The sequence below is a fragment of the Opisthorchis viverrini genome (genome assembly GCF_000715545.1).
Source record: "Opisthorchis viverrini unplaced genomic scaffold opera_v5_19, whole genome shotgun sequence".
In the NCBI taxonomy this organism is placed as follows: domain Eukaryota; kingdom Metazoa; phylum Platyhelminthes; class Trematoda; order Opisthorchiida; family Opisthorchiidae; genus Opisthorchis; species Opisthorchis viverrini.
The window spans coordinates 1,625,463-1,642,696 of NW_008751675.1; the positions used below are offsets into that span (position 1 = coordinate 1,625,463).

Here is a 17,234-nt window from a genome sequence, read left to right on the forward strand (position 1 = left end):
ATAAATTAAATGAATCCACAGCGAAGGCCTTTTTCCTTTCACCAGTAATGATGCAGGTATAAACGTAAGAGGGGACACCACGAGCTGAAGGCAGGCCTGTCTAATGGTTCATGGCGATAAGCAGATGAAGGCGAACTCCGTTAGGGCAATACAGCAGATTATTTCAGAACTTGTCAAAGTTAAGGTTGATGGGAAAGAATTTGAGTGGGGCTAAATTATGCACGAGCTAGAGTAGAAAATGGACAAAAATGTTGATGAGTTTGGCTTGAACCGGTCGAGAAAGGTGAGTGGGGATAACAAGCCGGAAAACGGGTACTAGGAAACCGTAGGCAAATACAAGTCCTGACGGAAACAGCGAAAAGACTTGAGTGTTTCAAACAGTACTACAGTCAATGTGTCTAACTGGAGGTCCCTGGTGAAAGTAGTGCTCATTGCAGTAATGGCTGGTGCAATGCCATCGCAGAATAGCAACACTAAAAATGATGAATAATAGCATCTGCGAATGCATGAGTGGGAATAGAAACAGACTTTACTAAGTGACAGGGGTGAGGAAGGAAGAATGTGGAGCTTCTTTGCAAGACCTTGCATTGCCGTTCTGAATGTGGCGAAATCATCGAGTAAGGCTGTTGTTTGAAAGAAGCTAATCACATATGAGCGAATTTCGGTGCCCATTTCGGTCCCATGTCAAGCGATTAAATGTCATTGAAATGTCAAAGAAACGACTCCTTTCAGCGGGGAGTCGACAGAATGACACGAGTAGTCAGCATGTCAGTACGTACGGAGCGATGATGTCCAAACTTGTTTTGACAATCGCCTGAAGATCAAAAGTTGCTTGAAAAGGATGGACCCTTGTGCTTTAGATAGAGGGTTGAACATGAACGAATAATCGTCCAGGTCAGAAAAGACGCCATCTGGGAATGGGAACGAGTTGTGTATTCCTGTCGGACGACAGGGAAATGCCTCAGAACTTCAAAGTACATAACTTTTCTTTGTATCAGAAGAAAGACACAAACTAAATACCGGTTCTGAGACAAACGCCGCGGACAACCTCATCTTCATCACAATCTGACAGAAAACAGAAAACCTGCTGGTGCTGTTTGCACAGCAAAGAGAGCGAGAAAAGAAAGAAATGCGCAATTGGAGCAGGCTAAAAGTAGTGCAGTCCAATTTCTGATTTTCCCATCAAGATGAATTCGGGATTGCCACTGGGACCGAATGGGCAGATAAATGAGAAAACAAAAATTTACAGTTAGTTTACAATAGGTTCCTTGAGGAGCCGCAACTTTCACAACCTTGATGTCATGGAATTTACCAATCATTCTAAAGCACAGAATAAAAAGAGTATCCATTTGAACGCCTTGTTCTACCGACTGAACCGGTAAGCCACAAATAGGCGTGGTAGTTCTTCCGCACTGCGGAAGCGTTTACTAGCAGCTTCGTGGGAGACAGCAAGACAGAGCGATCGCTCGGATGCACCGGCCCAAGCGCGTTCTAAGCACGTCGCAGAAGGTTTGATCATCCACTCATACTTGAAAGGCGGTGTATTTTATCGAACAAGAGGTTGGCAGTTGATGTGATCGTCATCCACTCATACTTGAAAGGCGGTGTATGTTATCAAACAAGAAGCTGGTAGTTGATCCGATCACGGAGCGTAGAAATTAGCTTGCTAACGTAAGTCGCACGAAGGGAGATCCCCCAGCGAGTGCATTATTGAGAAATAATTCCTTCTGTTTGTATTCATGTAGATGATGTGGATGATAGCCGTAAGGCGATTGGTTGGCTAACGATCGGCCTGGAGGCATTTCAAATGGTTCATTTGGAATTTGTACTGCGTTGTGGTTCGATTCCCCTGCACTTTGTTGCTTAGTTTTCCCGAGTTGTTGCTACTCTCTTAGTCTTCCTAGTGGGTTACGCGTCAGCTAGCCTTCCTTTCATGCCACTGGTCACTGAACACCTATTTTTAGTTCCCTTCTTTGTTCGATTTGAATGTTATATCTACCGTTACGGTTCCGCTGTACTCCGAAATCTTGGGTCCTTATAGGTCCAGTATACATGCTCCCGTTTAACGCAGTTTCCATTTATTATTCCCTTTAGTCTTGCATTTAACTTGGTCATACATTCTGGTGACATTGTCTCTCATCCGATGAGAGTTGATGTTCTGTTAATCCTTTCAGTCAGTTTCATTTCTACGGAGTTTAGCTTAAGATTTTCGGAGATGTGGATTCTTGAGAGCCTGATTGCTTGGGTGACCTTATTGTTTTTGATGGCCTTATGAAATGTGTCAGACGTAATGCGATCCGTCCGAAGAAAGGTTGCGGATTCAACCGTATCGGATTTGTTGTGATTTATTGAAAATGACATATGAACTAAAGGAAGCACTTATCGTTTCAGTGTTTCTAAGGCTATAAAAAACTGACTTTTGAGAATCCTCAGGCCCGGTTTCTGAAGATTCATCCCCTTGAGGTTTTCTGGAACTTTTCTGGCGCATTCGTTGGACTTATCATGATCAATCAATATTCAGTCAATAGGAACCATTTTGAAGTTTGAAGTAAAAAGGAAAAACTACTGATCGAGTTGCAAGTAGACTCACAAGTTTCCCGTTCCTAAATCCGCATACAGAAAATGGGTTGCACAGTCGCTTAAGATATTCCGAACACTCTAAATGGACTGGCAGTTAATGTTGACAGCACTGATAAACTGAAACTACTTGGAGAGAGGGGGATTGTTTCAAGCCCGTATCCGCCGACCGATGGTGTATGACTAGAGAGTTCGGTTCAAAGCTGATTCATAGTCTAACCCAAAACAGTCTCGGATTACCGTACACCACACATGTTACCTCAAAAGAGAGGAAAAAGCGCAGCGCATACTCACACATACTTACCGTCTTTCAGGTTATACGGTAAGTCGTACCGTGAGTAAGAATACCGGGAACTACGACCATATTCTTGAATATCTTCCCGACTGCCACCGATACCGAAATCGTTTTTTGACCAATAGACTTGCGCACCCGCGCCCGTTTGTGGATCAGTCAATATTCGCACACGACATTGCAGTCGAACGGTGCTGTTCAAGGTCACAGCTTGACTGTCAGGATGGATTTGAATAATCCCTTCAACACCGGGGTTTTCCAACCTTGAGGTGTCCATCAGGATGTTGGGTTGGGCTGCGATGATACCGTATAGGCAAACTGAAGAGAAGAAAAGTTGAAAAGTTGAGAATTTACTATATATGCTGCCGAGGACATGACACGTGTCACTGAATCTGTGGAGCAACGAGAATGCGTTGAGCAATGCATGACTAGGTGAGTTGTTGTCCGATTGTGGCCCAAAATTTGAGTGAAAAGTAGGGAATGGAGTAGATTCGGATCTTGAAAGCCCGGAAACGTGCAGTGTGTGTGTGTGTTTGATAAAGTCCAACCAATTTACCGTGATAGATTTTTTGCACTGATAAAAGCTAGTTCAAACTGAGTGACATGCTTCAAGCAGCGTCGATGACAGCCGCACCTGCTGTGACTGTCAAAAAATCCCTTTCTCCGCTGCCTATACACCTACGAGAAGCTCATCATAACATATGGATTGATACACAATACGCAAGATTCAGTAGAACTTGAAAGTGGAACTTTCAAATCCAAACGGAAAGACAAAGTGGGCCTCGCAGCTTTCAACAAACCGCGGTGCATACTTGTGATAGTTTAGCTATTGCAGGAATTCTGGGCCAATTTGTAATCCAGTTGCGCTGGAAAGATTACGGAACAAAGAATCGGAGTACATCATAAAATACCTAGGTCGTCAGTTAATTGCGCGCACACGTGAGACTCGTAAAAACTTGCATAGTTGGACACTGCTGCACGCGCAACTTGTTGTCACTCTATCGAACAATGGATGACTAACCTTCAAGTTGCATTCTTTTCTGATTTAGATCAGAGCAGGTTCTAAACCGGTTTACCTCTGGGCTTTCACATCGCGACAACCCATTGCGTTCAAAGCCTAAGGATATTAAAAGTTGCCCATCCAGAGTTGGATATCGGCAGTTTGGAGTGTAGTATTCGAAGATCGTCCAGTTGTAACACTCTCAATGCCTAGCTGCCATACCATCCGAAGAAAGCACAAGGAATGAGACACTGCTTAAGCCTAGAAAGAAGTCGGGGTCAAAACACGGACCCACTGGCTAGTAAGTTCATGCCTTAAACAGTGAGCTCTCTTGAGCTCACTTTAGAATTTGATAAGTGTATGCTGCGGAGATAGACAAACTAAACCAAGGTACGTAGGAATTGACCAAGATTTAGGGTCATTCTATACTTAACTAATACTGAGTAACTTACATGCTGTTGGACTGATTGGTCTAACAGAACAGTTCTCGGCGTGTGGACTTCCGCCGCCGTGACAAGAACGACAACGCAAACGAACAAAGCCAATGTTCAACATAGAGAACCCGGAAAAACTGTTGTCTGGAGGTCGCATACTGTTGAAAAAAATACCAAGATGAACAACAAAGGAATAGGTACATGTTTATCAGTGGATGAGTGCTTATGAGGCCCGAAATGTGCGTAGGATGCCTGGGAAACATTCGGGGTGAAATAGATAGTTTGAACAGCCGACAGCCAATAGCTCGGCTCCAAAAAGGCGCTTGCTGTGATGTTTTTCCCGGCCTGTACTGCTACTTTAGCAGGGTTCCGCAGACAAATTTCCCACGCTTGATATAAACAAGGCTTCAATGACCTTCATATTGTACCTGCAATGGTGCATTTAGGTCTAAAAAGATCTACCAAAGCTGAGCTTGTTTGCTCCTGAGGTCCACATAGCTACAATAAAGCTCAAGATAGCTTAGTGTTTAGGGCACGAACATAATGATCAAAAGGTCCGTGGTTCGAGCCCAACCTCTGCATCTCGAATGCTTTCATCTAGGCTTGAGCAAACTGACAGTATATCAACCGCCATGCTGCCTTCTTGTGGCACGGCAGTGAGGCACCGAAATAGGGTGCTACAAGAGAACTATTCCTGTGCATTTCAGAAGGTGTAGCAGGATTGCCCAAGTCTAGACAGGGGAGATCGGAAAGTCAGGGTTGGAAACACGAAGCTGCCCTTATGTAATAAGAATCTTAACTTTTGAAACATTTGGAGATGATGGTCCGATTTAATGTATCATTAAGAGCGCTTAACTCTGTGCTCACACCGACAACGGAACAGAGGCAGTTCTCTATGATAGCAAAGTATAGATCTTCCATTCACCACTAGTAAACGCATCAGGGATTAGGAATTCGCCCCGTAGGATTGCTTCCTCAAACATCACGCATGTCGTACAACTCAACGAAAACCAAAATCTCACGACACCCAAGGGACGGAAGCTTGAAAATCCAAATTATGCAAGTAGTATATAAAGTTCGATCAGAAGCTCACAACGGCGAACCACCAGTTTGGTTCTTGATTATCCACACAAAAATTACTCGGTTGCTTCAAATATTGCATGTCGCTTTGCTCATTTGAAAATTGAGGAGGTTGGCCAGAATTTCAGCCTTCCTGTTTCAATACGGTAGCTGTGAGGCAGAAGAAATGGAACTTATTCGTAATACACTACTCATAAGGTTGCTGAAAATTCGTCGACAGCCCACGATCGGTTTCACCCTTCTTGGGGCTCATCAGGTAGGCGCAGTCCCGTCAACCTTATGTTCTACTTGAAACCTTATGAGTAGTATATTACGAATATACATGTATCACGTTATCCCGAATATCCTCGCGAGCGAAGTATGAGGCGGCTTGGTGCAGCACATTCAGTTGCCTGGAAACATCACAAACGAGAGATTCAGCTGGGTTTCAGGTAAGTCTCTTGCAAAACCAAATTAGTTTGCAAATGAGTGTATTTCGCTGAACTGAATCTATCTTTGAGATAATTACTAGACGGTTTATAACCAGAAACGATGCTGTGCGTTTTCCTTATACCACAAAGAACAAAACTTGCTAGATACCAGAACAGGTCCCTTAGTGATAAGGAAGTTGATGAGCCCTGGATGAAACACTTTCGGTTGATGTCACTTATGTGCGGGACAGTGCGGACTGTAGTGAAAGCTAAATGATGATTGATGCGTCATCAGTGCCAACTTACTAAAGATTCTTAGGCGTGGTTCTTAGGAGGTTAGCGATAAAACTATGTCTACTGAACGGATAAACTGGGTGTTGTGTCTTGATGTACGGTAGTGCAACTCTGTGCCGGTCCCTTGGCTTCCTGCTCCGCCCACTATGGTATAGCAAAAGGCACGGTAGCTCTACACAGTCCTTTATGGAGACAAAGGAAAATCATTACAACTGTGTATATATATAGGGTAGTCACAGTGTTCCACAAGGTCGTGCCAGAATGTCCGTGAGGGGGCGAGAACCGTCGAGTCAAGGTGCTTGACTCGGATTGGCTGGCATTCCCGCCTACACTAATAAACTTATAAAAGCCGCTTCTACTTTCTGTCAGACTTTTGAGCCAAAACTACGGTCCTAAGCGTTGCACTTTCCCTGCCTTGAGTTTGGGCGCCATGGTACGAAAACCAATAATTTTATAACATATTGGCCATCACCTGGTGCCATCAGATGGCGCGATCGAATTGTTTCATACAGCAGGGTAAGTAGACAAAACAACTAATGTTTATGTCTCCTATCTTCCTCCACCAGTCTCACTTATTTCCCTTCCTGTACCACCTAACGTTCACCCTTTTTATATCTCAGCATGGAGATGGCATTCAGATACGTGGTCGAAAACATACTCCCACGCCCGTCCTCAACTTCATGCTCTTCCTTCAGATTTTTTGTTCCCGGGCAAATCAGTCAACAAGAAGCTCTATCAAGCAATTTTGGCACTTTATCAATAGAACCTTGTTGCACCCCGAAAAGTCTATTAGAAGAACCGGATACGGTAATCAAGTTTACGGAGTCTTTGCCTACGAACTTCAGATTATTCGGCCGCCGGTGGTGGTATAACTGCCCGTCCTCCAGCTCAGGTTTGATTATTTGGCCATTTCCCCTTAAACAGATGACTTCTTATTGTTCATGTCCAATAGGCAATTTGACACCCGATCTTCACTTTTCATTTCTGCATATGAACTGTAAGTCAGATGTAGTGAACGTTACTCGTTATCGTTCAGCTGTAGCATCCTTTCGGTGCCTAACTGCCATGCCACCAGAAGGTAGTACGAAGGCTGAGATAGTGTCAGGTTTCCTAAGCCTAGACAGGGGAACTAAAGAGACAGGGTTCGGGTTCGATCCACGGACCTTCTTGTCAGTTAACTTACGCTTTAACTACTGAGCTATCTCACCCCATTACAAAAGTAGGATATTTCCGCTCATAAGAGTAGTGCGTTGGTGGACCGGTTAGCTTGAACTCAAGACAAAGCGACTGTTTTAGTTATCCATTGTAACTTTGACCAGATCACTGCGTATCTCTCAGTAGTACAGGGTTTTGAAGAGGCCGATTACTGGCGTTCCCGTCCACGGAGCTGTCCACGGAGTCGACAGCGAAGGTCCATTCAATCTCCCTGGACTATTTTCATCGCTTCAGGTAATGCTGTTGTACAGTGGTTTTTCCTTGATGAATTCCCCGGTAAAGTCATAAAAGCAGAGTTCTAGTTATTCAAGATCTTAAAAGCTTGTGAGGAAATCCAGAAGTGTAGACTAGGAAGACATCAGTCCTAACTCGGGTGAGATAAGTGTCGCCACGCGTGCAACAGGGGACTCGGCACGTGGCTTTTTTGAACACTAGACGGAAGAGGATGTTCCATCCCTCAACGCGCCGAGCTTACTTCATCCAGAAAGTCAGTCAAACACTAGCTCTTGCATGCGACACAGTAGAGCAACCGAGTGAAATCGGAAGGCACTTGGATTGGAGGAATGTAGTGCCTTGAATTCTTGAAACGCCATCTGACCACATGGGCAGAAGGAGTTCCATGAGGTGTGCCCAAAGATGTCGAATCTCTCTGTTTTACCCTGCCAGGTTGTTCGGACTGGTTGCAGAGTAGGAATGAGTTCCAGCAACCTTAGTCTAATCATCCACTGTTGGCTTATTGAGAAACGATGCTAAAAGCAACTGCTTGAAATATGACGATGTAGGCACCATTCCGATCGTAACGCGGATGCTCCGATGCGAGTTTGGCAGCCTCAAACAGGAGTTGACCATATCTTTGTTTTACGTCAACATGGGTTGGAGCAGAAATTCATACCCTCGATGTACAATGGCGGTTTACCGAGAATTTAAGGGTGTCTGATTCGTGTACAAATGAAAGTTCAACATGGAATGTTTGTGGATATTCTCCGTACCTTACTACTGCTCGTTCTGGGGTTTAACATTCCGCAGCGAAGTTCTTTCGCCCCACTCTTGTTTAACAGCCTCAGTGAAATCAATGGAGTGGGGCCTCAAGAGATAATTGATTTGCGTGTCGAGATAATACACAATTAGATATTAGTGACCCAGGAGTATGCAAAAGAAAATAGTGATCATACGTCCATGAAAATTGCTCTCGCTGGTAAATCGAAGGTTTTCTTCTTATTTCAGCGTGTGCTTTGCATCATCAAGGCGAAAAGCATTACTTCGGGAACTTCGCTTCACTAAACCTGTTTGAAACGTCATAGTGAGGAGCCCAAACTTCAAGGTCAGATTAATCAATTTAGCAGTCATGGATAATATCCACTCACACACCATCGACTCACGGCCAATGTTTGCCAAATTGCTTCAACATTGGCGCGCGAAACGAGTGACACCGAGGTCAGAATCTGGTGTCAACAAATCCATCATGAGAGTGATCCTAGTCCGAATACGAAATTTAAAACCCAAAACGTTTTCAAATGGCCAACCACCGATGTCTCAGTAAGATGGCAGGCCTCAACCGGTTGCAAGGTACACGAGTTGGGAGTGTCCGCAAGCGAGTACCAGATAGTGAGTCGGATGCATATGAGTGTTATACAAAGTCTGTCAAGTTAAGATGGTTAGGGCACATCTGCCCGTCTACGAAGAAAAACCGCGCCTTTCTTTCCAAAACGGAAGACAATCTATGACCTGCCAAAGTGAACGAACCGGCCATGGTTAATTTGAACATTGAACGATCTTCGAATCTGTCTGGGTGTATGTCGGTATTGAAAAACCTTACAATTTCACGTGACCAGTTTGCTGTTGATTTCTGGCCAGACTATTTAGCAGAGCTGTTGATAATGCGAAGATATCCTAGAATTCCTGATGGGGATTTCGCCCTGTGATTGAAGCTGTGCAGTCTACAGCTTCTTCACCCTCATTGAGAACAATGAGCAGTGTGCTCCTCAGGCTACTTCATGGAGTTTCCCACCGATCGTCGTGTGGTAAGCTGGTAAGCTTCGCTAAATGAGGTCCAAAGACTCGGTCGAGTCAATCTCACTGCTGTTGTACTGCATGGCCATACAGCTATGGCGTTTTTAGGGCTTTGGAAGGTTTAAACTGCTTTACCGGTGTAAACGAGGTTTTTGAAAGACGACCCCCACACTTCCCCTTTCCTGTCACGGTAACACGGTTATGTGATTGCTTGGTGTGAAATTCAACTGCTGACGTCTGGCTGTCATTGACGTGGCTGTGTGCTGCTGACGTCTGGCTGTCATCGACGTGGCTGTGCCCTACGGATTTCTCGGGCCAGTCAAACGACCAAATACCAGTGAACTAGTAAGGCAAGCAGAAGTGATCTGTTAGAATCCAATTAAAGTCTTTCAAACCGAGTTATACTACCTGTGACCCTCATCCAGGTATTCAAACGCTGAATCCCTGATACACCATACGTGAAATCCGAGTGAATAAAAACAACCTGTCAACAACCGAGGGGCGACGGAAATTCGTGAATTCCAAACTGCCATACCGTTCTGAGAAATTCATTTGCATAAACCACACACACCACTTGATGCCCCAAGAACAATAGAATGGGAATCTGTAAAACTCATTCACCTGACAAAAGCTTCACGTTGTGGAAAGCCTGAATTTATCTGGTTCTAAGCCCTTGTGTCATTCTGTCGTTCCGTTCCGAATGATAATCGTTTGCACAGGATGATGAAATCAACGAGTGGCCTGTGAGGAACTGATGATTGACGGAGTTTGAGGAGATTATCACTGCTGTGTGATTACTGAGTACAAATCAAATGTGACTTACACAGCGTAGATCACTTGGTAAGCAAACTGGTAAACAGATTTAATGGGTTCGAGAATTTTCGGGTTACACAATGCTGCAAAGAAGAGCCAATCGATGGTGAAAACCCAAGAAGCCCTGTACAGCCGTTTCGTCCTTATCAGGGCTCAAAAGCAGTGCGAATTTCACAATGATTGCCAATAGAGAGGAGACAGCTGTACACGGCTTCCTTGCTTTTCCTCCTAGATTGGATACTCTTTTAGAACAAACTTCTAAATTAAAGTTGTCAAATCTCATCGTACTAGCTAGTCTTCTATGATAAAGACACTTGGGTACCGTGCTTAGAGTGATATAGATGTCGGTTGCGTGAAACCATGGTTTGCGGTATCTTACAAGGCCATCTCATCTGGTCGTGTGCAGCTCAAAGTGGAATGAAGGTAGAATAAACCATATAGACATAATACACTACTCATAAGGTTGCTGTAATCTCTTCAACAACCCACGACCGGTTTCTCCCCGAATTTCCTCCAACCTTGTGTAAAATATGTGTCGCAATATCTCGGATTCGAACCCGACTTCCGCCTCTCGACTTTCCTTGTCTAGGCTTGAGCAAACTGCCACTATTCATCGTGCTTCCTTCGGGTGGCAAGGCAGCTAGGCACCGAAAGGGTGTTACGGCTGAACGATTGCCTCGGATATCCTACCAAGTGAAACATGAGGTGGCCTGGTGCAGCAAATTCAGTTGCTTAAGAATATCAGAAACAAGAGATTCATTTGAGTTTCAAATGAGCCTCCCGTTAAAACCGAATTGGCACGCAGGCAGGTGTATAAACAGACTAAAATAAGATGTTCCAGCAAAATTGAGATAGTCCACCACGGTAGGACGGCAGGTTGAGTTATTGTACAGTAACCAAGCGACTGTGAATTCTCTGACGATCAGTTTCCTACTTGGTGCTCTCCTCATGAAGTAAGACCAGACACCGATAGAGGTTCAATACTTCCTTTCTGATTTGATGGTCAAGCAACCTACCAAGGGCGGAATGTCCGCTTTTTCAAAACACGAACTCTTTGATTCGTTACACACTATGATGCAACGCCGGAGCTTTTAAAATATGAATACAGGGGTATGAATAGAAGGGTACAACGACAGAAGAGCATCTGCAGTGGATAGACAAGTTATCTGGGAGGTCGTGTGACTAACATTTTCCCCGGATATTCCATACTCACATGCAGTCAGGACAACAGCGTTACATCGAGCGGACCATGTGAGTTGTCGCCGATTCAAGAACGCGGATATCGTGACTGGTCTACTGACTAACCAGCGAATAGGCATAACGGTTTGTGTGCACACATTACATACGGACAAGGATTTCTATGACTTTCGAAATCCTCACACCCACTTTCCACGGAACTTTCCACTTGGCAACCGAGGCCAACAGATTGGAAGTTTCTGACTATAATCCTATCGTGCAACATAGCGCATTTACAGTTTTTGACATTTTTAAAGTTTGTTGAAACACTACACTACGGTTAATAAATATGTACAGTATTTGTGGATGACCTCTTGAAGTTGTCCGATCACGACTCAGCAAATTCACAGCCTACCCGGGCTTGGTGAAGTTGGAACGTTTCATGTGATACTGTCCAGCGGTTTTGATCTGTTTGTGAACAGCGATAATAGTTTCACACTGGATGACCTTCAGTTTCAAACCAATGTAGCCATCTTTACTGAGGGATAATGAAGTCAAAACGAGTTTCTGCTTTCTTTATCTTGCAACCACAACCTCTCTTATTAGGTTATCCTCATTATCTTCGTCACGGAGGTGGGGGGGGGGCGAGGCTAAAACAGACCGCGCACACCATGTACCTCGGGAACAAATCACATTTGTGAAACTGACACTTGTCCCACAAGTAGAATGAGATGGGCAATTTGAGTCGGAGGCTGCAGACTAAGACAGCTGCAGTAAATTCACCAAAGTCTTCTCTGTGCTCATGAGGGACTTGATGTGACCCTTAGAAAGCCATGAGCTTGGTGACGCCGCGAATACTCTGTGAACACTGGTGGACAAAAGCTGTTACCCTATCCAACAACACGTGGGTTAGCACGCGTTCTGTTTTAAAATTGGTATTGATTTTCACATCCTTGGGACATACCGAGCATTCAACGATTATTAGGCTCTAGAACACTGCAATCGTCACCTTCGGTAATCAGTATCTGAAAAGGCAAGCACAGGGATACCTGTGGATTCGGTTAACAAGGTGGCCCACACTCACTGATAAATCCCAACCCGAACAAAGATCAGAGAATCCTTCGTCCTTACATGACCATCACAGCACTAGCTCATCCACACAAACAGACGGAAAGTCCAAACGACTTTGAAGAGGGATCATCACGTGAATCGAACCAGAAGAACTAGACCCCAGGCTGGATCCAAATCCATGTCGTCCAGCTGTAGCGCCCTTTCGGCGCCTAACTGCCATTCCAACCGAGGGCTGGGATACTGCCAGGTTGCCCAAGCCTAGACAGGGGAAGTTGAGAGGCAGAGGCCGGGTTCTAGCGGTCAGTAAATTCGCGCTCTAACAACTTGGGCCATCTCGCCGCAAATCCATAGAGGTTTCCTCATCGGCCCAACACTTGGTCACCCATCCTAGCACAGAAAATTCCTCGGCTGACACGTAACAGAGATTTAGCTTGACTTTGCTGGTTGGTTCTCATTTTGTCTCAAATCTCCAGTAATCTGGTGTCACTTTTGTGTGAAAACGTTGCCCAGTAATAAATCTACCGATTGTTACGATACTTTTCCAAAGACAACTGAAAAATGATCATAACTCCAGTAATTAGCCTTCAACCAGACGTATTACGGAGAGTTCAGCATTCCAAGTTGGATAGAAATGGAGAAATTTAGGGAGAAAAAAGAGAAGAAAACTTACGGCTTAACAATTTTTCTTAGTCTATATTTGTGACTTGGAGCAATGAATGTATCAGTGCGACTGGTCCGATGACTCGAGTGGAGCAGATGAGCGGTAGTCGCATACTGCGGTTTCACTCAATGACTGGTGTGTGACTGCCGCGCAGCTGTTCTACCCGCATCTTATCCATTTTTTGCGCCCAAGTCTCACAGTTTCTATTTTGTTCTGAACCCTACTGACAGGCTGAATGACGCTGGATACGAGTGGTTGCAAAAACAAGGCTTTGTATTCTCAAAGATGAACGGGGCGTGAGAAATTATTCATGCTAATAAACAATGATAAAACTAAGTGACAAAGTAAGAAACGTTGGTATTTTTGTACCAGAAAACTTGTGCTGGCAGCGTAGGACAAAGCCCTACAAGATTAACTTAAAATTTGATAAAAAGGGTATTTTTCATGAGCGTGAATTATCAGGAAGCGTTTCTCTATTCTCAAAAACCTCTGATAAATAAGTTGACAGGATATACGTCCGCTTTTGACTAACGGGGTGTCTTTACTGAGCACGCATCATAGGACGAATGTTGTTTGTACCTTGAACAAGTGCTTTTTTCAATGTAAAGCTTTTCACAAACCCATGAGGAAACACAAAAAAACGACTGGGAAAAAGTGTAATCTGGTACTTCGATGGGCCTGCTTTAGTTTGCGTACCACACAAATTCAGACGTTAATCTGTTCATTGCTGCCTGTTACCGTACAGGAAACCTGGCATCTTATGAAAGCACGCGTAGAGCAAGAACCGTGGGTGACATCTTCGTTGTACATAAAATATGTTTGATTTTATACTCAAGTGAAATCCACTTCAATGTATCCCAGTCTGTTATCTTACCCTAACTGATTGCGGCTAGTTTATGTGAAGCGGTAAAGGGGGTGAATTTGTTATGGAGAAGGTGCCCAAACAAATTAAACGCCGTTTGGAATACTTGGATTTGCCTAGTAGCGTGACCATACCTCTCAGCGAACATTCTGTCGATCCAGCCACTTCTGTGGTAAGCCTCAGCCGATTCTGTGAGTTCTATCGCCAGCACATGTAAATCTTGCGTGGGGAAAGGCTCGGATTCCTGTTATACGCCTAGACGTAATTCAGTGCAGTACCTCTTCTTCGATAAAGTTCTGCACCAATTCGAAAACTCCAAAATGAATAAGCTATTAAACTGCGTTTGCTGAGGAATTTACTGTGGCACGTGAAGGCTATTCAATGAGACGAGATTGAAGTACCGATACAGCGAAACCTTTCTAGAGCGTTTACTGAAAGGAGCCCGTTGAGAGTAGAGGTTTTAGGGAGGTGAATGTCACACAGATGGTTACAACTCCTGGACTAAAAGTATCAATAATATCCTGGAGTTTTTTTTGTTTTAGACAGAGAAATTGCAACTTTGGGACTGATTCGTCGGTCGCTTGTCATTCTGCCAGCTACACGAGAACTGTGTGCATTAACTTTGTCACAGAAATTTGACGGGACTGACCAAGAACTGTCACTGTGGTGGTCACCATATGGGGTACAGGGTGAAACTCAATAAGGTCTTATCAATGACTGACGGAACTTCACCGGTGCGCAGTTGAACAAACCGAGGACTCCCAATCCAAACAAATCATCAGCATTTTGATTTGCAATTTACTCGTGTCTTCTAAGCAGTCGCCGGTATTTCTTTCCGATCTCCTGAAATGCTGCACAGGATGGTTGAATTATACGGCTTCGAGACAATATTCTTGAATGCATCTACTCATCATCAGTATCGTCAACATTTTTGCCAACACACGGTGGCAAGATGGCTCAAGTGGTTAGAGCTCGAATTTACTGACCGGAAGGTCCGTGGATCGAACCCGACCTCTGCCTCTCGATCTCCCATGTCTAGGCTTGGGCGACCTGGCAGTATCCCAGCCTTCGTGCTTCCTTCGGTTAGCATGGTAGCTAGGCACCGGAAGGGTGTTGCGGCTGAACGATTGGCAACACTGATGCTTCACTGTACTAGCTACTGGCTAGCTAGTCATATTTAAAGTCTGGGTAAAAAGGGCAGAAACAGTATGGGCGAAGGGATCTGGTGCTGGCCTATCGCAAGCATTCCAAGGCGCCTAAAACTCTAAGCGCTCAATCAAACAATCTGAATGGAAACTAACAGTACGAACGCCGTCAACATCAATTAGATGCAGTTTCTTCCAAAGTCTCCAGCCAAACGCAGAGGGTTCACGGGTACGTCATCCCCATAACATCAGATGACGCTGAAAGCACGCCCTGAGCAATTACGGGGTCGGTAAAGAAAAACTGATTCCCGGTGCAATTCTGACTTTGTAAACGTCTGAGATGCAACAGAATTTTTTCGACGGTGGGCTCCTATATTGCACACACTGATTTCATCTTAGTCATATTTCCCGGAACTTCTTAGGATGTGGTCAGATTTTTGTGCTAAAAAATGTAGATATAAAGAGGGCTGTTCATTGCTACATCACATTTAGTTTGAGCGTCAGGCACTTCGTCGTCACTTCTGCGTATTCTGCAAGTTCATCGTTAATTATCTCACCTGATTTGTGATTGAATGATGTAGTCCCCTGTACTCAGCCAGTTTGACAGGTCTCCAGAAAACAGTCCAATTAATTCAAAATTTCGCCAGAAAAACCAATGTGACTCTAAAAATCTTGATTTGCTCGCTCGCTCAATGTTGTCGCGATGCGAAAAGAGACTCCTCAAACGACCGAGATAAATTCACTGAATAGAACAGCTATCAAGTCATGCATTTAGTCCAGTTGAAATATGTATAAGTAAAGTAATCGCTCAGCTGTAGCACCCTTCGGTGCCTACCTGCCACCGTGCCACCTGAAGGAAGCACGAGGGTTGGGATACTGCCAGGTTGCCCAAGCCTAGACAGGGGAAATCGAGGTGCAGTTGACTGAAATACAACCAATCCACAAGTTTGCTTCATTTATGAAATGATCGGATAGCAGTTACCTACAGACGGCATGGGAAAACAANAAGCACGAGGGTTGGGATACTGCCAGATTGCCCAAGCCTAGACAGGGGAAATCGAGGTGCAGTTGACTGAAATACAACCAATCCACAAGTTTGCTTCATTTATGAAATGATCGGATAGCAGTTACCTACAAACGGCATGGGAAAACAAGCCGTAGAACACCAAGTTTGTGAAGGAAGATGAACTACCGCGCGAGAGGCGTTATCGACACAGTAAGTGCTTTTTCGCAAGGAAAAAGGAAACAGGTTACATAAAACATCTGTCCAACGTCATACAACAATGCATTCACATCTATATGAATGAAAGTAAGGCTGGGGAGCTAATGGTGCATTTGTTTCTGCATTCTCCTGTTCCACTAAGTGAATTCCATCTGTCTTGATCAACCACAAAACAACAACTGAACGTGGGTGAGCGAGTATCACATAGGAATGAGGATAACAAACTTTGAAGAGAAAGGTCATTCAGAATTGTACCAGGCAGCTGGACAGGTGTTGTGAACTCGTGGACATTCAACTAACCACAAGCAGTCAGGTGAGAAACACATTAGTCAATAAAGTGTAGTTGTCACTGATGGATTAGATTTGGTTTTTCGCCAAGGCCTTGGAGTACACCTCGCTGGAATGTTGCATTTGTTTGCCTTGAAAATAACTAAATGGAAATACTGTACGTCCAGCTTAGACACATGATAATAACTAATGGTTCAAGGTGCCGTAGAAATCAATCGTAAGAGTCAGGAGTGGGGGAAAAGTCTGTATGCTGTAGGTTGTTGACCCTTAGACAAATGCATCACATAGCTATCTAACACAGCAAGTAGGAAACGCCTGCGAGTTGATCCTAGGATAGGAGGTCTGTATGAGTTTACGAGTAGCGTAGAGCACGTTTTACGAGACAGTTGAACCGGCTAGTGAAGGTGAATTATTCTGAGTTTATTTTAGTCTACGTTTTAAGAAGTAGTATGACAGTTACGCGCTTTACTTGGAACAAATGACCCAATGACACTTCTACCCTTCTACTGGGAAGCCGCTTCAAATACGTTCAAGCTTGGGATAGGGGGACAAACGAAGGTGAATGACTACAAATGGCCATCTGCCTGTGAAATCGATGGACTAACAGTGAACTGACAGCAACGTATACCGACTTGACTACATACGTCCCTGGTCGTCGTTGGCTTGTTCGCTGAGCTGGGCAGT

At 44.4% G+C, this 17,234-nt stretch overlaps 2 protein-coding genes across 2 annotated transcripts in view; one reads left to right on the top strand and one right to left on the bottom strand.

The window, feature by feature from the left end:
* The window catches only part of T265_01760 (hypothetical protein), a gene marked incomplete at both ends in the record, with an annotated part of 119,993 nt that overhangs the window by 63,971 nt on the left and 38,788 nt on the right, over positions 1–17,234 (bottom strand). The window contains one exon of the mRNA XM_009165850.1: positions 2,882–3,187. Coding sequence (XP_009164114.1) covers positions 2,882–3,187 — 306 coding nt within the window. The remainder of the gene's footprint in view (positions 1–2,881; positions 3,188–17,234) is intronic.
* On the top strand, positions 1,302–7,284 carry T265_01761 (hypothetical protein; the record flags this gene model as incomplete). Its single annotated transcript, XM_009165851.1, has 4 exons — positions 1,302–1,378; positions 5,534–5,639; positions 5,690–5,814; positions 6,783–7,284. 4 exons carry the CDS (start codon positions 1,302–1,304, stop codon positions 7,282–7,284), a joined length of 810 nt encoding a protein of 269 aa, XP_009164115.1.